This window comes from Cryptomeria japonica, chromosome 1 (genome assembly GCF_030272615.1).
Source record: "Cryptomeria japonica chromosome 1, Sugi_1.0, whole genome shotgun sequence".
NCBI classification, from domain to species: Eukaryota; Viridiplantae; Streptophyta; class Pinopsida; order Cupressales; family Cupressaceae; genus Cryptomeria; species Cryptomeria japonica.
The window spans coordinates 663,938,152-663,964,946 of NC_081405.1; the positions used below are offsets into that span (position 1 = coordinate 663,938,152).

Consider the following 26,795-nt stretch of genomic DNA (forward strand, 5'->3'; position numbering starts at 1 on the left):
CAAATTTGTGAAACAGCACCGTCTCGACATTTTACTGCTAATTCCAGGTCCGCAGCTTCATCCCATATCCCTATCTCCATTTACAAGCGAATCTTTCTTGCTTCTACATACATTCCTAGTTCAATCATCCTATCTACATTCTTTACAAAAGAGGGTATCCTTGATGTCTTAACCCTTGAAACTCATTTAAAATCCAATCCTGCATTGTGTGGGATTGGATCTTGTGGGTTTCAACCCCTCTTTTGAATGTAAAGTCTCTCCTAAGTGAAAACCATCAACCCTAGTGACCTCCCTTCTCTCTCCTTGGAGTTGGGGAGGGGAGAACAACTAGGGTTCGATTTTTCCGCTTTACAGCAGTTTCTACAAAACCCTTTGAATTTTGCCTTCTGATAGTTGTTAACAGACTTTGTCCTACATTGATTAGATGTGTGACCATATTTATTGCAATTGTAACAATAACCATTGGACTTAGTGATATTCGGTTACTTACCTTTTCTGATCTGGCATATGTTGGCAGTATGACCTTGATTTCCATAGTAGTAGCAAATAGGCTTCTTTCTTTTGATGTTATTCCTGTTTCTAGCTTGCTTTGATGATTCTCCTCTCTCGATAGTATGAATTCCTTTCTCGGTAGATTCTTTTCCTTTGTAACCAAGTCCTGCATCTCTATTGGGTCTTCTTGTATTCAGTTGCTCATCCAACATCTTTGATGCTTCATAACTCTTCTTCAATGTTTCTTTGGATTTCTTCTCTGTTTCCAGTTCAACGGTCAACCTTGATACTTCAAGTTTCAATGCTTGATTCTCATCATTCTTCAGAATTGCTTCATGATGTGCATAACCTAGTTGATCTGTCATATTTTGTTGAATCCCAGTCAACCTTATGATTTCACCATTCTTATCAGATACTAAGACTTCAAGTTGTTGTTTCTCTCTCTGTATATGTCTTGCTTTATCCTCAGTTGTCCTCAATGCATCTAGATTTTCAGTCATTCGTGTACTAAAATGTTCATGTTTTCTTTTCATTGCTTTTAGTTGATCAACCAATGCTTTGTTATTTTCTTTCAATACTCCAATTATTTCTTCAGTTTCTTCAAATATACTGTTCTCAGATGATGTCTCAATTTGTTCCACTAACTCTTGAGAATCATGCAAGTCATCAGATAATATTCTTCTTACTTTCAGAGATTTTTGCATTTGCCTTTGCATGTTTGCAATCACTTGATTAGCATGATCCAGCTCTTCTTGCAGATACACAATCCTCCGAGATTGTTTATAGCCTTCCATTGATAAGATCTTTCTCTTTAAGTAGTTAAACCCTTTTCCAAGATTCAAGCTCTGATACCAATTGTTAGGCCCAATATGGAAAGCTAATGTACTAAGAGGGGAGGGGTGAATCAGTACTCCAAAACTTTTCTTGATAAATAACTTTACTGTTATGCATAAACAGAATAGTGCAGTAACATAAAATAAAGTTAAAACAAATAGATAACAATCATACATGATTCACTCCATAACACATATATTTTGGCTACGCGGAAACTCTTGGTTAGAGAGAAAAACTGCGGTGGGGATGGCACCCACAACTTCACTACTGCAATAATAAAGAATGCTCGGTTAGAGCTACATTTTAGCTATTTCTGATAGCATACCCTATTAGGAGTAACAAGATCAGTTAGATCTACCTTGCTAAAGGATTTTACAACATTTATTCTGAATGTTGCACCTGGTTAGAGGCTTTACAATTTATAGACTTGGTTAGAGTCTTTTACCCTGTTAAAGGTTTCTCTTTCAACTTCACAATATTACAATAAAATCATTACAAATATCTGCAACTTTACATCTAAAATGTTATAGCAGATTCTATGTGCTCAGAATAGATTACCTTGCTTATAGCATACCTCGGTAACCCATATAGTAACTCAGTAAACCCTTCTATTTACTTTGTGCTTCAACTGTTCTCTGAAAACCTTCTCAGTGACCTTTGTGTCTCTGTAATAGTCTTCCTTCATGCATACATACACTTAACTCATGTTGTATAAATAGATCTCTTAAAACGGTGATCCAATTCATTGCTTTGATCTTACAAACAAGATTCCTCGAATGAATAACTAAACAAAATATTTCATTGGTTAGATTGACCTCGTAATCATACACAATCTTCTAGTGCAATTTCCAATGTAATAATGGTTAGATGTGCCTCGATCGTGTAACACGTTTTCATATGCATGTCCAAGTTAAATGTATCTAGTAACATTTTTCACTCAGTGTGTCATCTTTACTGCTTGGTAGCTATAAAAAGATACTCAGTGTGTACTACATTCTGTGACTACTTTCTTTTGTAACCGACTAGACTATGCATACCGACTTCTCTGTGTATATACCGACAGCATGATTTGGTAGTGCTAACCGATTAGAATATATAGTATGACTTTGAATATAAAAACTAATGGCAACTTGATAAGTAGTAACAGTCAATGGATAGGTGCTCGGTGTAACAAAATCATTCTCCAGATAGTATATAGCATATTCTCCAATTCCTTATAGATGTAGCTTCATCCTTTTCTGCCATGTAGAGAAGCTTGACTTGTTTAGCTTCGGTGCATCCCTCTTATACATCTTTGGATCTTTAACTCAAGTGCCTTTAAACTTTCCTTCCGGAGTCCAAAGCTTTGATACCAATTGATAGTTCTGATACTTAATATAAGTACAGATCCAATAGCCAACAAGATGAGAGCAGGGGGGTGAATCATACAAACTTAATCATCCATAAAAAACATCAGATTCAACCTCAGTAACATATATATCAGTGACATAACCAAAACTGTTAAACATGCAAACTCAAAAGCATATAAACATCATAAACCTCATAACACCAGATTTAATGTGGAAACCCAAATAGGGAAAAACCACTATGGGATTTCGGACCCACTAAGAAATATACTCTTCTAGAGTATGCTTAGTTAAAAGCAAATCCTGTTAAAGACTACAAACACATTGCTAGATGTGACCCGATTAAGGGATTTCCCTCAGATCTATTAGGATCTTCACCTTGTTAGAAGTGACCTTGTTAAAGGATTTCAAACACTCAATCAGAATGTCACCTTGCTAGAGGGTTTTGCATATAAGACTATTAAGTCCACTCGGTTAAGAGATTTTCTATCACTTTCACAAAATAACAGTAATAAAAATCTATCTCCAACTTCACATCTAAAATGCTAAAGCAGATTCCTATTTGTTCAATACAATCTAGACATAGAACTAATCTTGTCTATCTGTTGGGCTTCTATACTCTGTTATTCTAACAAGTCTTCAAGCTTGTGTGCTCGATAATCACTATGTAGCATCCCTGTGCATACACTTTCCCGCATACATTGTTTATCAACAGTTTCCTATTTATAAACAATTAGGTAACCGCCTAATCTCCTTGATCACATTTCCCATGATCAATCATAGCCATCAGATCTTCAATCTTGTCTAGGTTCAATGCATCTTTCGATCTGAAAATGTTTTACCCCACCTTGGAACTTGCATATATTTCTTGGAACTTGTGCCAGGGTATTGCGGTTCAATCTGAGTTGTAGATCTTCATGCTGACTTTCCATTGCCTTAGATTCATTAACAAACTTCTTCCACGGCTCACCAATCATTTAATCAATTCCAGCTCATCAGCTTCCTTCATTAAATAATGCATGTAAACATTTAATGCATTCTGTTATAGCTCGGTTACAACTTGGTAACAACTCGGTTATAACTCGGTGAATACTAAACTTCACTCGGTAGACATTTCGCCTTTATTAACCGATAGCGATAACCTTAGGGTTTACCGACTAGGTTCTTTGCTTGATAACATAGTATAGTATTAACCTTTACAATTTACAACATATGTATGATGTTAAAACAATCTAAAACATCATGATCTCATCATTGTCTGACTCGGTACTAGTTTCCCATTGAATACCTTATTCATCTCCTTATTCATCATATCCTTCTTGTGTCTTTTACCGACATCTTTATATTCTTCAAATCATACTTCTCAAGATATGGCAACATCATACTGAATTAGAAAATCAATTTCTTGACATCAATGACAAACTAATAATATCAAGATAGTAAACATCTTTAATCAGTTATACCCATAATCATCAACAACCTTCTCAATATCCTTATTGAAATGCCAACAATCTTTCATTGTCTGTCATAATGCTATATTGCCAACAACAACTTCACTACTGCAATAATAAAGGTTGCTCAGTTAGAGCTACATGTTTATCTATTTCTAATAGCTTACCCTGTTAGGAGTATCAAGATCTATTAGATCTACCTTGCTAAAGGATTTTACAACACTTAATCTAAATGTTGCACCTGGTTAGAGACTTTACAATTTATAGACTTGATTAGAGTCTTTTACCTGTTAAAGGTTTCTCTTGCAACTTCAAAATTTTCAATAAAATCTTTACAACTATCTGCAACTTTACATCTGGAATGTTATAGTAGATTCTATATGCTCAAAATAAGATTACCTTGCTTCTAGCATACCTCGGTAACCCATATAGTAACTCGGTAAACCCTTTTGTTTACTCTGTTCTTTGACTGTTCTCTGAAATCCTTCTCAGTGACCTCTACGTCTCTGTAACAGTCATAACAGTGCTTTCACATGTCTTGCTTCATATATTTCTATATCTTCCTTTCTGTCATACTGCATGTCTTTCTGATCTTAATCCATGTTGTATAAATAGATCTCTTATGTCAGTGATCCATTCATTGCTTCGATCTTACAAACATGTTTTATCGAATGAATAACCATGCAAAATATTTCATTGGTTAGATGACCTCGAAATCATACACAATCTTTAAGTGCAATTTCCAATGTGATAACGGTTCTATGTTCCTTGATCTTGTAACACGTTTCCATATGTATGTCCAGGATCAATGAATCTGGTAACACATTTCACTTGGTGTATATTAACTCGGTGTATCATCTTTGCTGCTCGGTAGACATGGAATGATACTCGGTAGACAGCTCGGTGCATACTGGGCTCTGTGACTACTTTCTTCTATAACCGACTGGACTATGCATACCGACTGAATATTTTGGTAGAGATAACTAACTAGAGTATATAGAATAGCTTTGAACATAAAACTAATGGCAGCTTGATAAGTAGTAACAGTAAATTCATTTAAAGATTATCTTATTAGTTTATCGATCCAAGGGGGATTACCCACCCCTTGGACTTTAACTTCCAAGTGTCCCTTATTACTCCCTAAAAATTTATAGGGATGATTCCACAAACATCGTTGATGTAGCTTTATTAGGCGTTAGGTGTAGTAGTTCAACATGACGACATTACCTGTAAGCGTGACCCAGATGCATCGTAGATGTTGAACGCTGCTAAGGTTTATTGTTTCCAACTCCTCTTGTTTAGTTGCCTAACTCAAAATTAATTCTTAATTTGTGAATATCAAGAGAAGCAGTAATAAAGGAAATGAACTATTTCATGCTTGAACTTAGTAATTGAAAGGAGCATAAACAAATCAACTATTTGGAATAGCATTTTCTTAAAAAGAAACCATGATTACAACTTTAAGGCTACACTAAATACATGAAGTACTAATTGCTTAATACTTGTAAGAGATAACTTATGAAAAGAACTTGAATTCACTTGTAATATAAAATTATTTTGGAACATCCATTACTCTTGAGTACAACTCTTAATATTTTAAAGGTATTAGATTTCTTAAGGAAAATGATTAAACAAGGAAACTTTGGAAATGAATTTATCACTTATTTGTTGAAGGAAGAAAAATAACTATTTAATGATAAGCTTAATAATAACCGCATCATCATTAAATCGACTAATTATTCCAATTAGAGTAACATAAAAATTAATTCTTTAAGCATTTTCTACAAATGATAATCCTTGCTTTAAATATGAGTCCTAATAATTGTTTGAAGAAATTTGAAATCATCAAATAATAATACTTTGAAAATGAAATTATTACTAACATGTCTGATGGGAAGCTTTTAATAATAACCTTGATATCCACACTACTTTTAATTACCAATGTTAAAAACAAGAGAATCCAATATGAATAATCCCAAATCAACCAATTGCTTATTAACCAATCTGAATAAGACTCCTTAATATTTCAAATAAATATACCTTCAATCAATCGTTACGAATAAGACTCCTTTCGAATTCCAACCAATTCATTTTCATTTAACCAATATGAACATGACTTTTAGATGATTCCAACAATCTACTTTTAATTAACCAATATGATTATGGTTTCTAAATAACCCCAATTAATAAATGAAATCTTCTTCTAGTGGTTCTTGAATTAATGCAATTTTATAAGGAGATAATTATCCACTTGAATCAAAACCAGACCCTCATCCTCTAAGGGAAAAAAGCCTAAAGGTAGACCCCTGATTAGCATTTCTTCGAAAGAGGAGACTTCGGATGACTCTGAGGAGGAGTACCATCAAGGGTAGCTGAAGAAGAAGACTAAAGCTCACACCCAGGCCAGAAAAATGCACAAGAAAGAGGAGACTATTAAGGAACTGGAAGCCCACAAGCAGGTATGGGCCTTGGAAGATGATCAGAATATGGAAAAGGAGACCATGGAAGCGGTTCTTAGGGCTGTTGACACAACCATCCAGCACACCCCTAAAGAGGAAAAGGTAACCCCCAAAAAAGTTGACCCCCCCTCTAACCCTCCCCCCGAGGGTTTGCAAGGTTTCATGGAAACTATGGAGTGGCTCATCAATGGTTACAAGAAAGCTATGGATGAAAATAAAAAACTCTATAACATAATCTTGATCCTAGAAACCATCAATATAGGGGAAGGGAAGACCATGGCCAACTTCATAGAGGACCTAAAAAAGTACCATCACCAAAGCTAAAGACATAAGAGATGCTTTCAACTCCAGGTTCAAAAAAATTGAGAAGGATTGCTGGAAAGAAAGAATCTTGCTGACACTAACGACCACACTCTCATGGAAATTGTCAGCAAAATTGGTAAAATTGAGGAGTGCTTGAAGAACATTGTTGAACAGAGCCTTAGCATCCTGAAGATTTCAGCCAACAACACCAACACTCTCATTAGCAAACTAGATGATGAAAAGGAAATCCTGGACATTGACCCGGAAACGGAAGGACAGGGGAAGCTCAAGGCCCCAGAACCTGCACCGGAGGCAAAAAGAAGGAAAAAAAACCTAACAAGGATCTGGAAGACCTTAAAGTTGTTGGGGCTTCTTACGACGAGCTGGTGACAAAGGCGGAGGACTTGTTGAAGAAAATTTTTGTGTAGCGCCTTCTTAGTTTCTTTGTTGTTGTTAGTTTTGTTGTTCTTTCGATTCACTGGCTTTTTGCCTGTCTTTTGTATGTGGTTCTTAAGCACTGATCTTTTTGGTGTCTTGTCTTAATTTCTTATGTTAAAGGTTTCGGGTCCTACAAACTTGCTTTTTTAATTAATCAGAACTATCCACTTGAATCCATTTATCCCTTGGACATTTTCTACAAATAATAACTTATTAATCACAAACTCTTAGAAGAGAGTTAAGATTTTCTCCTAGGTTATCTCAATTAAAATAGTTGTATAACCTACTAAGTGATCATGGAATAGGTTTGTCAAGCACATATTAAGGTAATGATTCCCTAATAACAATCATAACTCATTTAATCTTCGAAGCTAAGTTCTATTAAACTTACAATAGAAGCTGAGTATTCGATTTGAGGTTCAAGAGATAAGTCAAAATCATAGTTAAATGACTCTAGATTGATAAAACTTTTGATTTTCAAATAAAGTTTCTCCACTACCCAATTAATATTAATGCTCTTACAAAATAGATTTTTACTATGAAGTTCAACTAAGAAATTTGCCTCTTCCTTAAATGTAGCTCTTCCTTTTACTAGTCTCATGTTCCCTTAGAGTTAGGAGATAAATTTGGCTACTAGTAGATTTGACTAATTTAAATGACTTGGTTATTTAAAAATTTCAATCTACTACTACTAAGAGACTACTATCCAAATTTGAGAATGACCTATATATCTAGCTTCTTGTAATTTGTATGATACATCAATTATGTAACTTGCATGATGCTTGAAGTAGTCAATTGGTCAAGGACTATGCATCTAAGCATGAACATATCAAATTTAGATTGACGATCATAGTGATATATATATATATATATATATACTAATAATTCATATTGAATTTGAAATGTCAGGTAACAACCCCAATAAAACTAATCGAATGATTCCAAATTAAGAGTGGGTTGTAACCAAATAAAAGTTTACCGACCATAATTTGCTCAGCAAGCAAAGTTTTCAAATTATTAATTAATAGGTAGTTCGAAAATAAATTAAAAATATTATTTATCGATAACTCCAAATTGTAAAATTTTAATTGAAATTATAAACAAGTATGTTCATTTGTTAACAATATCAACTATATAAATAGTCAAATAAATTTCATATTATAATTTTCTTAAGGTTACTAAAGCCAAATTATAACTTAATCAATGAAATTTATAAACAAACTCTATTTAAATTATAAATAAATCATCTAATCCAGATTATATTTCATGTATTTACTAATTAAGTTTATTATTATTATTTTACTTTGAATTAACTTATGGTACTACTTAATCATTTATTATATTGATTATTTTAAATCTTTAAACAAATAATTCAAAAAAATCAAATTTTAATATATTATTAACATTATAGAAATCGAATTGCATAATGATTAAAATATTTCAAAATATAAGTAAATGCCAAATCAATGGCAATTTGAATTCACACATGTCAAACAAATCTTTAAAAAAAACAAGTTCTTTACTTTAACGTCAGGGTGGCTAAAAAAGAGGAAGGGGAGTGGGGAGTGGGCCCATGGGCTTCTCCACTCACTTCCCATGAAAAGGGCTTTGTTTTTATCAAATAAAGAATGTTTTCAATAAAGAATCTTTCATCTTCTTAAATAAAGAACTTCAATAACAGAAACAACAAGGTTTTTTTTTTTTTTTTAGCATGTAACAACATGGCATTAACATTGATTAAATTTATCATCATATTTCTTTAATTATATATATATATATATATATATATATATATATATATATATATATATATATATATATATAATTTACAACCACAAAATAAAAATAAAAAGATTTATAAATGACTTTTGCTATACTTATATTACAAGACATAAAAATATAAATTGAACAAGGATTTAGAGTTTTATTCTAATATACAGAGAGATGAACAGGTACAGAGAAAATCAATTGTTTTCTCAAGAGATAAAAATATATTTTTTTAATTTCTCGTGAGGGGATTTCACAAGAGTCACAGGGAAAAGAGAAATAAATTTCAGAGGAATAGAATTCCACAGAAAAGAAATTTGCACATAATGGTTGAAAAATAGAGGCTAGAGTTTCACAGTGATAGATTTCCACAGGAGAATAAATTATCTCATATATATTTATTTTGATTTCATAATGATTGATTACACAGAGAATCACAGAGTTATATTTCTACTTATTGAGATGAAATTATATGTATTTCATGAATAAGATTTCACAAAGAGGGGGTTTGTGTAATGCCCCGCCAGGAACCCCAAAGGAAAACCAAGAACTAGGCAACAAAGGGGTGAAATAATTTTATTTTTTTAAAGTATAAAATGCATTAAGTGCATTAATTACTACATTGCACAATAATAACACAAGCGGAAGACTTACACCAAAATTCCTAAAGGGTTACCAACGAAGATTAAAGCTAAAAGTTAAATTACACAATTACGATTAATCCAATTAATCCAATTAATCCAACATAACTAATCATATACAATAACAGATTACACCATTAAATGATTGAAAGGGTAACAATATAATTTCCTTTAAAATAATTCATGTATGCATATCATAATGAAAGCTGATAAATAACATCCAACTCTTAGGATTACATTGACCATAAAATACATGGCTTCCAATATACATTTAAAGTTAACATCAATATCAATTACAAGGTTACATAAATTTAATGATACAATTGACCACATAGGTCTCATAAGAATAAACTCTAACATGAGCTAGAGCATGAATCACGAACCACAGGTATGCCTGTGAAGCCAATCCTTGCATGAAGGTACAAACAAGAATATCCGATGGGAAGTGGCACTACCACCCGACCATGTGATCCCAAAATGGAATCACCCCACCGTGCTAGGAGATAGCAGAGGACCCTCAAGCAAGCATAAACAAGACAAGGATGACAGTACAAAATGACTCCATGATACTCATGTGACTCGAACTCACAATACACTAGTGACCCTAAAGAGAGAGTGTCATCGCATGGCTTAAGATGGTTACCCTAGGTAGGCCTCCATAGGTCCCGACCCCCATCCTGGGTTATCCTGGTAACCTTTCCCGAACCCCCGACTCCATCTAAGTCTTATGTGGAACCTACCAACCCTTCATGAAGACAAGGTGGTAGGTTTGCCATTCTAGGCCTTCCCACTACATCTTGAGCCTAAACGAGCACTCAACCATGTGCGGGGTACAATATTTTATTTTATATTACAACTACCCACCCCCTAATCAATTATTAGATTATCACTTATTAACTGACTTTCGAGGGGTTATCCTGCCATCCACTTCGGGTGTGGCCCCCACCCGAAATCCACTCTCTCATAGGACACTAACAAACATGGTCACTCTACGAGGACCCTATGGCGAAACAAAAAGTCATAACACCACTATCCAAATACAAGTGGCCAAACACGAAGACATACTAACCCCTGGCTAACCATAAGGATCAAGCACTACATGGTTATGACAACGAGGTCATACTACATTACTTGGTCAAGAGATACCAAAATAGGTCACAATAGGACAACTGACATAAATGAGGGATAACAACCAATTAAACCCCCTTGCAAGAAAAGCTAAAATCACTAAGACCCAACACAGTAAATCATTTAAAAGAATAACAATCATATATAAACTTGCAATTTTCATCGATCAAATTAAACAAATCATCATCATGTAAAATTTATGAGAAAATCAAGTCATCATTGCACTGATAGGGCTAGAAATCTAACTAATTAGAATAATCCATTTAATTCGTTTGATTTGTAATAGTAAAAATCATAACAAAAATAATGGACAAGTATTCCCAACAAAAGAACTCATTTATTCTCAAACAAATAAAACCACTTTATTATATATTAATAAATTAATAACAATTATTATTATTATATATATATATAATCGATTAATAATTAATAAATCGCCAATTTAAATTACCACACTCAAAAGACTGGAAATATTACTTAATACAAAAATACGTATTAATAATATTAATTTAACTAATTTTTTTTTTTTTTCATTTAAAAATAAATAAAAATAAAAATACTTAATTCCAAAAAGTATTAAAATACTATTTTATACCTTAATTTAAAATTTATTAATAATTAAAAAAAATTAAAAATATAAAATAATTTTAATGTGGTGGTGGGGTCCATGGCCCACCGCCGGCAGCTGCCCTGTTATCACAAGCATGTGATAGCAATGTTGCACTGCTATCACATGCTTGTGATAGCAGGGCAGCAAAGCCTGCTACCACAAGTATGTGGTAGCAGCTTTGTGTTGCTATCACATACTTGGGGTAGCAGCAGTCGCTACTTGGGTAGCGTGGTCGTGTTGAGCCCGGCTCCCCACCACGTGACCCAATAACAATAATAAAATATTTTATTTAAAACTTTCTTTAATACTTGTTTTTTTAAATAATTTTTTTCCAATAAAACATTAATCAAACCAGAAACATTACTGGTAAAAAAAAAATACAAAAACTCAAAATCTTTGTGACAAAACAAAGAGTAGAAGGACTCAAAAAATTTTAAAATTTTCTTCCATAAAGCCAAATTGGCTACATACCAAAGAGATTGATAAATCCCAATTAAAATTTTGGGCAAAAATAAGAATAGCAAAGAATAGAGAAAGAGGAAATTTACTCAAATTCTTCATTCCTCTAATATTTTAAAATACCCAGGAAGAAATTTAATTGGAAACATAAAGAGGGTAAATTTGGCAAAAATTTGCTAGCATAACCCCCCTAAAATTCACAAACCAAAACTAAAACATACTCAGAAAATCAATTCCATCCATGAGACATAAATGGAGGAATTGATTTCAAGCTAAATTAAAAGCATGAAATAAACAAGGAAGGAGATTGGAGAAGCATTCTAGAACAATAATGAACTGAAATTTCCATTAAATCTAATAGCAACTACTCCAAAACAATAGCAACTACTCCAAAACAACTACAGTAGGGTGTGGTTTGAGAAATACATCCATAATCAGCCATTCATTCCCTTCTCTATTCTGAAGATATCCCTATTGGATATTTTATTTGGAATAGTATGATAAAATCTATTAAAGTTGCTAAAGCTGGAGCTGGCTGGGTCCTTAGAAAAGGTAACAAAATCAGATTTTGGGAGGATGTCTGGATCAAAGATGAGCCTCTTTTTAACCAGGATTGTAGCCATATCCTTGAAGATTGTAAAAGGAGGTTTGGTTCTATGGTCTGTAATTATTGGGAGGAGAATAAATGGGTTAGACTTGATGTTGTTTATGCTAGATTCCCTTCGCTCCAGCATGATTTGTTGTCGTTTTCTATCAGCAAAGACTCAGATGATGTCTTCTTATGGAAGAGTAATCCTAGGGGTACTTTTACTGTTTCTTCTGCTTACAAAAAGATATCAACTCAGGCTTGTAACCCTATATGGACTAAAGTTTGGAATAAATTCCTCATTCCTAAAGTTAATATGTTTTTCTGGCTTGCCACTCATAACAAGATTCTCACTATTGATAACCTGGTTAGAAGATGATTTATGATCCCTAATAGGTGTGAGTTATGTCAAAAAGAGGTTAAGTCTGTGGATCATTTGTTCATTCACTGTTCTTTTGCCTGGGAAATCTGGGGTAAAGTTTGGACGCAATGGAAAGTTGATTGGGTTATGTAGAATAGTTTTAAGGAAGTCCTTTGGCATTGGATTTTCCCTACCAAGCTTCCCATCATCAAGACCCTTTGGTCCTTTCTTCTTCCTATGACCTATTGGCATATTTGGAAGGAGAGAAACAATAGAATTTTTTAGGGAGACTAAGTGTATTTCTCAGGTGGTCTTTGAAAAGATTTGTAGGGCTATTAAAGAAAACATCAACACCATTCACAAAAACAACAAGCAGTGTAGTTATATTGATATGAATGATAATGATAAAAGGATTCTTATAGAATAGAAATTATTGAATAAGGTTTGGAAGTTTGATCTGAAGAGTAGAAGAGATAATGTGGTTTGAGGTTCCCTCCTCATGATTGGGTGAAGGTGAACTTTGATGGTGCAGCTAAAGGAAATCCGAGTAATGCTAGTGGGGGAGGTGTTATCAGAAATTCTCATGGATTTTGTGTTGTTACGATTGCTTCTCCAAAACAACCATGTTGTAGAAGCTCTGGCAATGTTAAAATGTCTTCAGCTTGCTCAGGGTTTCAATTTTTTAAAAATTTGGCTGGAGGGGGATTCCCTTAATATAATTCAGGCTATTAAAGGTATTAGGTCCCCTTCTTGGAATATCCAAAATATCATTGATAAGGCAAAAAAAATGTTAGATTCTTGTGATAGTGTGGTTATTACCCATACCTTTAGGGAAGGTAATAGGGTAGCCGATTTGTTAGCTAACAAGGGGGTCATTTTAGCGGAAGATGCTAATTATATCAAAGAGTCATCATGTAAGAACAAAGTTCGAGAGCAATTATTTTATGATAGGATCAATAGTATATATTAATCTCATCATTACCCTTTTTGGTTTGGACTTCAATGACAAAGTTTGGAGTGAGGCAGATTGTCAGATGATGACCTGTCTCAGGCATCACATTAATGAGTATAGGTGTGAAAGGCCTTATCATATTAAGTACTAGGTTGATTTGCATGTTTTAAAGGGCTACTTGAAAAACAAGATAATTACCTTGGTTTTCGATTCCAGCTTCTTTGTTCTTCAGCATTTGGTTAGTTTGTGCTCCCCTAAGGGTTTCAATTTGAACTGCTTCTACATTATGGGTGGAAATCTCAACCGTAATGAGCCCACCAACTATGATAGTTGGAAGGGTGAAAGGAAAATTTGGAGAAGGCTGCATAAAAATGGCTTCACTGATTATATGGAGAAATTTCATGGGAGCAAGAAGCCCGTTTCCTGTGGTTTTGCCAAGGGTTGGAAAAATAACAGAGCTACTCTGTTTGGTCAGACCTAGAGAGTGGATGAAGATTTGGCGGCCGAGGTGACTAGTTTGCAGAAGGACAACATCAAGTTTTATAGAGATCATAAATTCTCGGTGGAAGCCATCAAAAATTTCCCCAAGAACGAAGAAGAAAGGGCTCGCCTTGCCAAAAAGGATAATATTTCCTATTATCTCCCTAACCAGGTAAACTCCTTTTGGCAGAAAATGTTGAAAGTGTTAATGGAGTATCTTACTGTTGATGGTAGGTTCTCGAAAGTCTATAATTATCACTTTGTTATCCTTAATCACTTTTTCCATGGTTCTAAGATATATCTGCCCTTCTATCTGGCCTCCTCGCTTAATGACAGTCTAGCTGACCATGCTAAGAAACCCAATTCCTACCCCATTACCCACCAAGGTCTTATTCTGTTAATTTATGAGTATCTTAAGGATAAAGCTAAGGACAATAAGGATGATCCCCTTGTGGAGAGTGCCCATATCTTTGAGGATGATGACAGTTTTGAGTCTGATGAGGATTCTACCAATCCTCCCCCTAAAAAGAAATTGAGGGTTAGTAAGAAAGTTGAAGAAGACGCTGAAGAGACGGTTGATCCTAAGTAGGAGTAGGAGAAGGAGGTGGAGGGTGAGAAAGGAGACAAGGATAATGAGTAGGGTAAAGAGGATTTTGATGAGTTAGAGGAGAAGGAGAGTCCCTATCACATGGACAACAGGGATGAGGTTCAAAATAATATGGAGGAGGGAAACCCTAGGCCTGAGGATTCTACCCAAGACATGGAGGATGCAGATACTATTCTGAATGCTGTTAGAAATAACTCTCTAGAAAAGTTTAAGTTCCATAAGTGGGTGGTTAATAATATTACCAACATTTAGGAAAAACAAAGAGAGCTGGAGCTCAAAATTGATAATGTGGTTAAGGATATTAATGATAAAGGAAAAGAGGAAAATTCTAAGGATAATAGTGAAGCAGAGGATGAAAAAGATATTCCTGACTGGTCGGAGGGTGAGATCATAAAGGGAGATGTGAAGCACCTGGAGGATGTGGTGAGGACTCTCAAGGAAAATGGTGAGTCCGATTATGAATTGATAAACAATAGGGTTGAAAAAAATGAGAGTGCTCTGAGGAAAATCATGGAGCATAGCTTGGCTGTGATGAAGGTGACTTCCCAAAATATGAATGTGTTGGTTATCTGCCTAGAGAAGGATAAGAAGAAAAAAGATATTGTGATTGTTGATGATGAGCCGAGTTCTAGCTCTATCCAACATTCTTCCAGACATAGAACTAGGAAAAATGCTAAAGAGTTGGAGTTGAAGACTAAAGGTAATCAATAGGTGCAGGAAAGCAAAGACCTTAAAGAGGCAGCAAATGCAATTATGATGCTTGTCAAGGATGCTGAGGAGACCATAAATATTTTCACCTAGATGTTCTAGTTTTGTTTTAGGTGTGCCAGTATCTCGCTGGTCTTTTGCTATACTTTTCTCTGGCTGTTGTCTTTTGTGTTGATCTTTTGCTGCCTTTCTTTCTTCATTTTGTCCTTTCTTGCTTCTCTAATGCTTTTATTTATGATATGTAAGTGGGTTTCGGGTCCCTTAAAACCTATTTTTCCTTAATCAAAAACATGGGGCTCAACGTGACAATAGAAATATGGAACAACTATTATAGTGATGATAGGGGAAGATAGAAAGAGTTGGGGATAAATAGATAGAGAGATAGAGAGAGGAAGTGAGGGAGAGAGTTAGAGAGGAAACAAGGAAGAAAAGATTAGAGAGAGAGGAAGAGAGATAACAAGATTGAGAGAGAGAGGGGAGAGAGAGAGAGAGAGAGAGAGAGAGAGAGAGAGAGAGAGAGAGAGAGAGAGAGAGAGAGAGAGAGAGAATATGTCTTTATAGGTAGATTATTGGTATTGGAAGTGTCATTTCCCACTAATTATAATCATTTTAGACTATGTTAGTTTAATAGTCTCTTAAGATACTCAAGACAAATAAATGTGCCAAAATTTGGCATGACTGTTCCACCTAAGGATATTTATGTCTAGACCTAAATATGGATGCTATGTATACCTACAAATTAATACCAATCTTAGTTTTTGTTAGCTCAAATTTATTTGTCTATAATGGTAATAATCATAATATTTTAGAATGCTTTAGTTTCATTTAGTGAAAGGGTTTTAGAAGTGACATTTGTATTCAACACCTTGCAACACCAAATTGACAATGCCAACATGTCTATATAGGTAAGTTATCTATATTGGAGGTATCTTTTTGTTCCCAAGTATCCTAATATTTCTAATCCACTCTGGACCAATTTTTTTTTGAGAGACTTAAGACCAATTTTTTTTGAACTTTACGATGACTAAATTGTGACACTAGGAATGTCTCATTTGCACCTACAAACAGATTTTAAGTGAAACTATGAATACCTATCTCTAGTTTTGTTAAGACAAATTTATTTTCCTATGGTGGTAGTAAATACCATTATGCAAAATACACCACTTTTATTGAATGAAGGGGTGCTAGGAGTGATATTTTATATTTCACTCCTCAAGCCATCAAACTAATTATATTGACATGTTTAGGTAGGAATATACTTTTACTCAATGTGTACTTTTACTGCCCAAGCATCCTAATCCTTTTGACCTACATTGGAATAGATACTTAGTATCTTAATATCCCTAAGACTAAAAAAATTCTAGCATTATTTTATGTGTATAGCCTCACATAGTATTCGTTATCACTATCCACATGTGTACAAGGATTATCCAATCTCTAAACTTTTCAAACATATATTTTTTTTAAATTAACTATAAGATAGAAACTCAATATTTAGACACATTCTAGCCTCTTCTATATATTTCTCAATAGTCTTGGAGCTTCACATTAATTTTTGCAAATCCCAAAACATAGGTGTTACAAGGTCTTACACAAGTAAACGATAGATAGAGGTGGATATGGATGTTTAATGACATAAAATATTTAAATAAAAGGAGATACATATAGAGAGTTAAATAGAGATAGAGATAAATGCACCCTTAAACACTTAGGTAATATATATATATATATATATATATATATATATATATATATATATATATATATATATATATATATATATATATATATATATATATATATATATATATATATATATATATATATATATATATATATATATATATATATATACATTCACCATTGTTTCATCCATTTATCCATCAAAAAATCAAAATTGCTCCACTACTATATAAATTGTAACCCAAAAGCCTACTCCTATCCACTATGTTTAGTCCTTCATAACTATTTAAAAAACTTGTATATCTATTCTACAATATTTACCATACTACTATGATACTACATAAAATTCAGTCTTTTAACAAAATTTACACAATTTTTGTCATAATTCATTTTTTCCTCACTGTTTTATTGGTTTGTTCACCTAGTGATCCTTTAGCTCGAACCCCTTGTCTAGTTCTTTCGTCTCCTCTGCTTTCCTTTTTCCTGTAGCCCGTTCTCATTCCTTCTCCTACAGAAAATGCTTCAAGGAGTCCCATCCTATGTATGCCTCTATGTGTTGCTCATCTTTGTTTGTCTCAATTGCCCATCATGAATGCCATCAGCTGTTGTGGGACCTCCTCTTTCACATCCTTTTCCACCTCTTTGGTCATAAAACCTGCTCTCAAAATTTCCCATTCTAGAACCATCTGTAAGCCATACAACCATTCTTTGTTGACACATCCCCTCATGACCCATTCTACCTCTTCTTTATGTCATAACCCTCTTTTTAGACTTTGATATGACTTGTTATTATTATTATTACTACTACTACTACTATTATAATATTAATTTTATGAGTAATGTTAGAAAGAAAAGATAAATTGAAATTAGGTTGAAGTTTTTAAATAAAAAGAAATTTAATTGATGACACACACATGAGGTCATAATTTATTTGAAAATTACTTATTTTCTCAATATCCTAATTGAGCACATGGTGTAGGAGAAATAAGAAGATTCTAGAAAAGAAATTTAAAATTTAAAATATTAAAAAATAAATATTATATTTAGCAAATATATGACATGGGCATTACAAAATTATTCTATGACAAAAATAATTCTATTCATGGCAATTTTATGACAAAGGAGTTACAAAATGCATTTTTGGGGGAGAATTCAAATTTGAATTTTGAATGCATGGTCAAATGTAACCCCCACTATGATAACAATCATTTTTGCATGAAATTAATTTAGAAATTGTTTATTTTCTCAATATGCTATTTAGCACATGTTGTAGGAGGAAATGAGAAGGTTCTAGAAGAGAATTTCAAATTCAATTTTGACATGTAACCCCCACTATGACAATTAATCATTTTGCATGAAATTATTTGGGGAAAAGGATATGGAAATCAATTAATTTCTTTTGTAATGGGAAAATGGCTCTATTTTCTATATATTGAGTTCTAATTTTTTAAAAATGGGGAGTTCGTTGTTTTTTTTGGATGATAAAGTAGTCTTGAAATTCTTATGAATTTATTTTCAATACCATGTTAGTTGTAGGAGAAATTTTATAATTATGTTGCAGGAATTTGGAGAAGATCATTACCAATCTTCAAGGAGGAATTGAAGGAGGTCAGCAAGGTTCTTCATTCAAATCCAGGTTCCTATCTTGCACATTCATTGCTTGCTTTTTCTTTTCAAAGAAAATCTTCTTCTCGTCCCTTTTAGAATTTTGCACATAAGAAAGTTTATATTTTAATTTTTTTTTTTTAAAGAAATCTCTTTTATCCATTTCAGATTTTTGCAAGGAAATCTTTTTTAGTTTTTGTTAGTTGATTTAATCAAATACATGTAATAAATTGCTTTTCTATCCAAAAAAATAAAAATAAAAAAATCTTCTTTTTTATTCTGCATGTAGGAAATAAATTGGTTAATAGATTTCTTTCAAAATATGTATATACAAATTTGAATATTGTTTAATTTGAAATCTTTTCCTCAATCAACTTTCTTTATTTTACGAAAAAAACAGATTTTTTTTAGAATGGAATATATATATTAGAATAACTTGAACAAAAATAAATTTATTGCCAAAGTAATATAAAATTAGAATAAAGAAAACAAAAATAGAAATATATTCATCTCTGTTAGATAAATACCCATCTCTGTGGATTTTATGAAAATATTCATGTGTGGATTTTAGGAATTTTTAGGGAAAAAAATATTATTCCCTGTGCATGTATGAATTTAAAAGAAAAAAAAAGGTAAATCTTGCCTTGATTAATAAATTAGTAAATTTCCCTTCAAATATATATTATATAAACATATATATCAAATTTATTAGAGCCTCTGGGTAAAACTATTAGAATGGATGACACTATTAGGCTCGTCCCGCATATGGACGCTAGGGTTCTTATTTCTCTCCTCCCTGGTAAAGAATTGTCGTCTGAAATCAATGTCAATGTTTTGAATGAAAGCTTTGTTTGCCCTATCAAAATTTAAGGTGGCCTAAACGCGTGTTTTCTGTGTAGGAAAGAGGGTCATATCAGGAAAGATTGCCCCATTATTAAGAAATCCCAAGCTAAACCAGCCAGTAACCCTAACCTGCCAGCTAACCCCTTGGTTGTCTCTTCATCTGTTGATAAACCTTCTAAGACTTTACCTGAATTGTCTATTGCTTTCCGCAATACGCCGCTAGCCAACATTCTATCCTTGCCTCCTCCCCCGATGGCTGCTGATCAAGATAGTGATGATGGTTTTACCTTGGTTAGGGACAGAAAGAAATGAAAGGGGAATATTGCGGGTAAACCTAAGCCAAAATCTAAAAACCCTAGTGTTTCTTCTGTCCCTCCTCTTCCCATTTTTGGATCGCAGATTACCACTATTACTGATGGCTCTTCCCTTATTGTTAACCCTAGTATTATTTCTATTCGTCCTCTTCCCATTTCTATGTCGTAGAATGTCGACATTATTGATGGCCCTTCCCCTATTGTTAACTCCATTAAGCCAGTTGTGCTTACTTGAAAGCTTCCACCTAAGGTGTTTCAAGAAATTGAGGATGATTACTGTTTAGAGGTTATTCTTGCTATGGGTGCTTCTAAAAATGTGGATATGGAGTCCTCAGATTTTGATGAGGATCCTAAACCTGAGGACCCCGCTTTTAAGAGGCGTGGGAGGCCTCCTGGTTCCAAAAACAAACCTGTGACTAAGAAGAATGGTGAGATTTCCAATAGCCTCACTATCTCTGCGAATAATGCATGCAGTACTCCTATTTTTGGTTCTCAATGAATTGTTTATCTTGGAATATTAGGGGACTTGAGTCTCCTGACAGAAAATTTGTGGTTAAACGTGTGTTAAATTCTTTTAATTCTATTGATATTTTTATGATGCAAGAAATCAAATCTACTAGTTTCACTCTTGAAACCAATCTTAATTATATTTGGAATGATGCTATTAAGTTTTTCTCTAACCATAGCAGAGGTAAGGGAGGTATTGCTGTTCTTGTTAACCCTAAATGGGGACCTCTCATTACTAATCACGGTGTTTCTCCCTGTCAAAGGGTTGTTTGGTTTACTATGAACATTAATAATACCCACATGGGATTCTGTTCTATTTATGCTCCTAATGATCCTAAAAAGAGAATCGCTCTGTGGGATTGGCTTATCACCCTTCCTGATATTCCTTGGTTTTTTGGAGGAGATTTTAACATGGTAGAGTCTCAAACTAATAAAGTTGGGGGCAATCCCTTTAGATGGAAAGACAGTGAAAATATGCACTGGTCTAAATTTATATCTTCTAAGAATCTTTTTGATCCTCTTGCCAACATTAAAGATTGCAATCCTAGAATTTGGCACACTTGGTGCAATTTCCAGCAAGGCTCTGATAGGATTTATTCCAGGCTTGATCGTTTTTATGGTAATAAAGACTACTTCTCATTTCTCCCTGATCAAAATGGTAATGTTGTTTTGGTTACTGCTACCACTTTATCTGATCATCATCCCATTTTTACTCGTATTAGCTTCCATTCTGTTCCTAGTAAACAAAGGCCTACTTGTAATAAGTTCATTTTGAATGCCAAGCTTCTTCAGGATGAGGATGTGTTGTGTGCTATTCAAATTATCAGAAATTTTAATCATATTAATCTCAAGGACTCCTCCCTGATTAATATATGGAAGGCTAACCTTATGTCTTGGAAATCTTTCCTTCAGACTATAGGTCAAAAGTTTGCCAAAGACTTTAGGTTCACTGAAAAATGCTTAAATTCTGATCTTCAGCAAGCTGAGCTTGAGGTTCAGTCTGACTCTTCTAACCCAGAGCTTTTGAGCAGGGTCCTTGCTGCTAAGGACGCTCTGAGTAGGCATTAGTATGTTAAAATTCAAGGAGCTAAAGTTCGTTCTAGAGCTAATTGGCTCCAGCAAGGGGATAGAGGATCTAAATTCTTTTTTAATATTCTTAAACAAAAGCAAATTAAAGAGTCCATAGATAGATTGGTTTTTAACAATCAGGAGATTTCTGATCCTGTGTGTATTACCTTGGCTTTTGTTGATTATTATAGTAACCTGTTTTCTTCTGAAGATACTAAGGAAGCTGAAGCTATTAGAATGCAATGCAAGGCTCTTATACCTAATAAATTGGATTCGGTTGATTCTCTTTCCCTTTCTAAGATGATTTTTGTTGATGAGATTATTGGGGCTATAAAGTCCCTTAAGGACGATAAGGCCCCTGGGCCTGATGGCTTTTCTGTTGAGTTCTACAAAGCTAATATTAGTTGGATTAGTAAAGACCTTTTGGATATTTATAATGAAGCCATGAGGGTTGGTACTCTCAGTTCTAAGATTAACAGGGGTATTATTATGCTTCTTCCTAAGGATGGAGATAAGACTCTTATTAGGAATTGGAGGCCTATTACCCTCCTTAATGTGTCTTATAAAATTTTGGCTAAAATTCTTGCTATTAGATTGGTGCACATTCTCACTAAAATTGTTAGTGCTACTCAAACGGGCTTCATTAAAGGCAGGTATATATTAGAGAATCTTATTACTGCCTGGGAAGCCATGGATTGGGCTACATGCTCTCATCAAAACGTGGCTCTTCTACTTCTTGACTTCAAAAAAGCTTATGATAGGGTCGCGTGGAATTTTATCATTATGATGCTCCAATCTTTTGGCTTTCCTCCCTATTTCTGCAATGTTGTTCAAATTCTCCTCAGTGATGCTTTTGTGCAAGTTGAAGTTAATGGTTCTCTTTCTAAACCTTTCCCCCTTGGGCGTTCCATCAGGCAAGGATGCCCATTAGCTCCTACTCTTTTTGTCATTTCTGCTAAAGCTTTGTATTATATCCTTAGGGATAGCACTCTATCCCCTGAAGTTAGAGGGGTTTACCTTCCTAACAATGACGAGCTTATAAATAGCCAATTTGCTAATGATACTGCTCTTTTCTTTGAGATCTTTGATAGCAATTTCTTGAATCTGCAAACTAAGCTGAACATGTTTTGCACCATTTCTGGTGCTTGTATTTCTCAGGCTAAGTCTATTTGTTTGGGGCGGGATGATCAACCTCTGGATTGGTTATCTCAATATACTTATCAATGGGGAGGTCCTAATAAGATTGTTAGGTATCTCGGTATACCCTACTCGGTTGATCCTTCTCTTAAGGACATGTGGGATTGGGTTAAGGCTAAGATTATGAATAAATCAATAAATGGCATAATAGATCTTTGTCTCTTGCTGGGAGAATTCAAGTTTGCCAAAAGTTGTTATCTTCGTATAATATTTATTATTCATCAGCGTGGATGTTTAGCAATTATCAAATTCTTGAAATTCAAAAGGCTATTAGAATTTTTCTCTGGTCTAATGGCAAAGGTAATAGGAAATTTCATAGTGTTAATTGGAAATGGTGTCATACGGATAAGACCCTGGGAGGGCTAGGGCTTAAAGATCTTAAGCTTCAAGGCATTGCTCTTGCCGCCAAGTGGATTTTTCACTCTTTGGAGGGTGACAGTCCCTGGAAAGTGCTTATTAAACATAATATTGAGAGAATTTTTCCCAAGAAAGCTTGTTCTTGGAAGAACCTCCCTCTCGGAGACCTTATTGTTGGTAATTTTTCGATGGTTGTTCAAGGTTCTGTCATCTTCAAATCCATTTGGCATGCCTGGGAGCATGTCCGGGTTTTTATTACCAATAAGGAGTTCTATAATGATAATTATCTCCATGGTGAAAGGTCCATTTGGTGGAACTTGAGCATAAATGATAAGCCTCTAGCCCTCTACCAGGGTTGCTCTGCTAAGTCTTGGGCTAGATCTGGTATCACTCAATTTGTTGATATTTTTTAGCATGATAAGCTTATTCCTTGGGATGATCTTAAATGCAAATTTAATTTACCTGATACTCAAAAGAAGACTTATAATTTGATTTTATATGCTTCTAAAGATATCCCTGCCACTTGCCAGGTGAACTCTCACAGACACCTGAAGTGCAAGTGGCCGGATGGTATAGTTTTAGACAAGCTGAAAGCTAAGTATATTTACAGAATTATTGATCATAATGAAGATATCCTTATGCATATTAACAATTTTTGGTATTGTTCTTTTGATGGTAAAACTTGGAATAAGCTGCTGAATTATATTTGGAAAAGCCCCGTTGAGCCCAAGATTCAATGTTTTAAGTGGCTGGTTTTGCTTGACAGACTTCCGATTAAAAGAGATAATCAGTCTTCTAATATTTGTAATAATTGCAAATTGCCTGATACAGGTAGACACATTTTATTTGATTGTCTTTTTGCTAAAGAAATATGGAGACTTTTTGGCATTGTTTATCCTATTAATGTCAATATTCTTCAGATTGTTACTGGTTACATTAATGGTATTAGTAAAGATGCTAATGTTTTTTGGAATATTCTTTCCTCTAACATTCTTTGGCAGATCTGGAAATGCAGGAATGAGGAAAAATATCAAGGTAAGCCAAGAGATCTTACTGAGTGTTTTCGTAAACTCACATTTATCAAAATTTTCTTGCAGATTCAAACCACCATGATAATGGAGAAGGAAAAGCTGAGGAAATTTCTCAAAGATGGTCAATCCACCTTCTTTTTGTATGAGCTCAAGTATGGTTACCAATGGCATAGGTCTCTGGATGATTTGAGAATATTTGAAAGCACTTGTTGGAGACTTAACCAGGTGATAAAGCGGAACCAGATTTCTAGGAAGGAGGAGACCTTTATGTTGGCCCAGATCCAGGAGAGGAAGAATATAGTTTGGATGGAAGGCCCACAAGGTTGGACTGCGTGGGTGGATACGTTCCCTGATGTTCTTCACTAGTTTTTATGTCACATCTTGTATTGTTCATATGATGTACATGGTCCATTATACTTGTACAGTCGTTATTTTGGTTTTGGGGTGAGGCTTTGCCTCGGTTTTGATACTCGGTGAACAGTATTGTCCTTTTTTGGTACTCCTTATAGCTAATAGAAAAAAAATTATTTAAAATCATATTATATTTATGTTCTAAATTTGTTTGTAGATTTAAGTTTATATTATTAAAAGATTTTGAGTCAATTATTTTAAAAAAAAACATATATATTTTGAGTTAGGAATTGTTTTATTAAAATTGAATTATACTTTAGAGTTTGTAATTAAATTTTATGTGTTTAATTTAAAATTAAAAATGTTTTAGAATATTGAAAGTTATTTTGAATGATTAAAATTAATAAGCTTATAGTCCTTTGAAATTTAATTATGCACTTGGTGATTAAAAAATCATTTAGGATTAGTTTATAATTATAAATTTTTAATAGTTGAAAATTAATCAAAATTTAGTGATGGATTTATTTATTGAGGTCTATTTAATGAAAAATGGTTTTATTTATTGATATCTATTTAAAAAGGATTAATGAGACCTATTTATAATCTAACTGTATTGAAATTAATGTGTTTAAAATATCATCTCTAATTGTAGGAATTAGATTATTAATATATTAAAGGAAAATTTAAGCGAAAAGAGTCTAACCCATATTAATGGATACCTTATTGGAGTTTTATTATGGAGAATTAAGTTGCAAATTTGAACTCTTTTTAAATTCTAAAGAGTTAGTATCTCCTCAATGATGGGAATAGAGCCACTTGGGTTTTGAAAAGATAAATATTGCATAAGGCAAAAGGGTCAATTAACACTTGAGAATTTCAATAGATAATCGAGCATTAAGAGATCTATCATCTTGAATTAATCCTTCTTAAGATGTAGATATAATAGTTAAATCTTCTTATTAAACAAATTAGTTTGACTGAGGAAAAACAAAGCAAGAAAAATGTCATTGCACTAATGATACACTTATTCCATAGTTTTGGATCTTTTCATCAAATAATTAAATCCTAATAGTAAGTGGGCTCCCTCAAGATATTCAATACATTTCAAATATTTAAGTTCTTTAATTATTGGATTTCAAAACTATCTTTTGTATATTTCAATTAGTACAAGTATCAAATGTTAAATGAATTTACCTAACAAGTAAATGTGTCTAGATTCATAGTAACCCTTTTAGGCATTTAAAATAGTCACTTCTTTTAATAGTTAAAATCATTTACCTTCTAGCTAAAAGAAACATAAGAGTAGTAAAAAGGAAAAGTTACACTTAATAATACAAGTAATTAGTAAGGATAAATTTAATTAACATTAAAATTAGAGGTAAATTGCATAGTTAAATATTCATATGGTAATAGTATTAATTAGGATGCAAAGAGAGTTTATTCAAAACCGAAATTGTTTTAGCAAATGAGTTTCAAGAAACCTATTCTGTGATCACTTAGAAAATTAAGTAACAATTATAATTGAGGGTAATGTAAGGAGCAAACATTAGCTCCCTTTGAAGTATTTGAAATTGATAAAGTTATTATTTGTAGAATGTATCTAACGATAAATATAATGTTACTTCAAGTGAAAGGAGTAATTAGTTATCACTTTATAATCTTGCAAAGGTATTAGTTCAAAAGCAACTAGAAGTTTATTGATTAGAATTGTTTATTAGGAGACTTAGTATTATTTACTTGGTTAACTAGCAAGTGTTTATACTCTTGTCTAATCTCTTTTTCAAACAATTAGTAACTAAGAATAATGTGGTTAATTTGAAGCTTATTGTTGAATACTTGTTTCCTTTTCCCTTCAACAAGTGAGTATTAAATTCATTATTTGATAATTTAAATTCTATTTCAAGCAATTTAGTACCTTTAAAGTATTAGGATTCACATTTAAAGCAGTGTTATCATTTGTAGATGAAATTTGTATTACTTCATATGGAAGAATTAGTTGGGATTATTATTAAGTACTTTTCACTTCAAACAAGTAGGTGTTAAAATTCATTTCCAAATTCTTGCTATTCAATCAGTTGAGTTTTTGGAATAAGTTAAGTGGGTCATTACACTTTACAATCAACTTCCAAACCCCACACCACCACCATTGACACAATGTCAATATTTTTTTTGTATCTATGTTTCATCAACAAAAAAATCTACTAATAAAATTTCCAT

At 33.4% G+C, this 26,795-nt stretch overlaps 1 protein-coding gene across 1 annotated transcript; it reads left to right on the plus strand.

The window, feature by feature from the left end:
* Positions 1 to 14,995: 14,995 nt before the first annotated feature.
* On the plus strand, positions 14,996 to 24,593 carry LOC131858343 (uncharacterized). The gene is made up of 7 exons (XM_059211557.1): positions 14,996 to 15,135; positions 19,810 to 20,044; positions 20,306 to 20,495; positions 20,672 to 21,631; positions 21,752 to 22,900; positions 23,065 to 23,580; positions 23,707 to 24,593. The coding sequence occupies exons 1-7, from the start codon at positions 14,996 to 14,998 to the stop codon at positions 24,591 to 24,593; spliced, it is 4,077 nt and encodes a 1,358-aa protein (XP_059067540.1).
* The last annotated feature ends 2,202 nt before the right edge of the window (positions 24,594 to 26,795 follow it).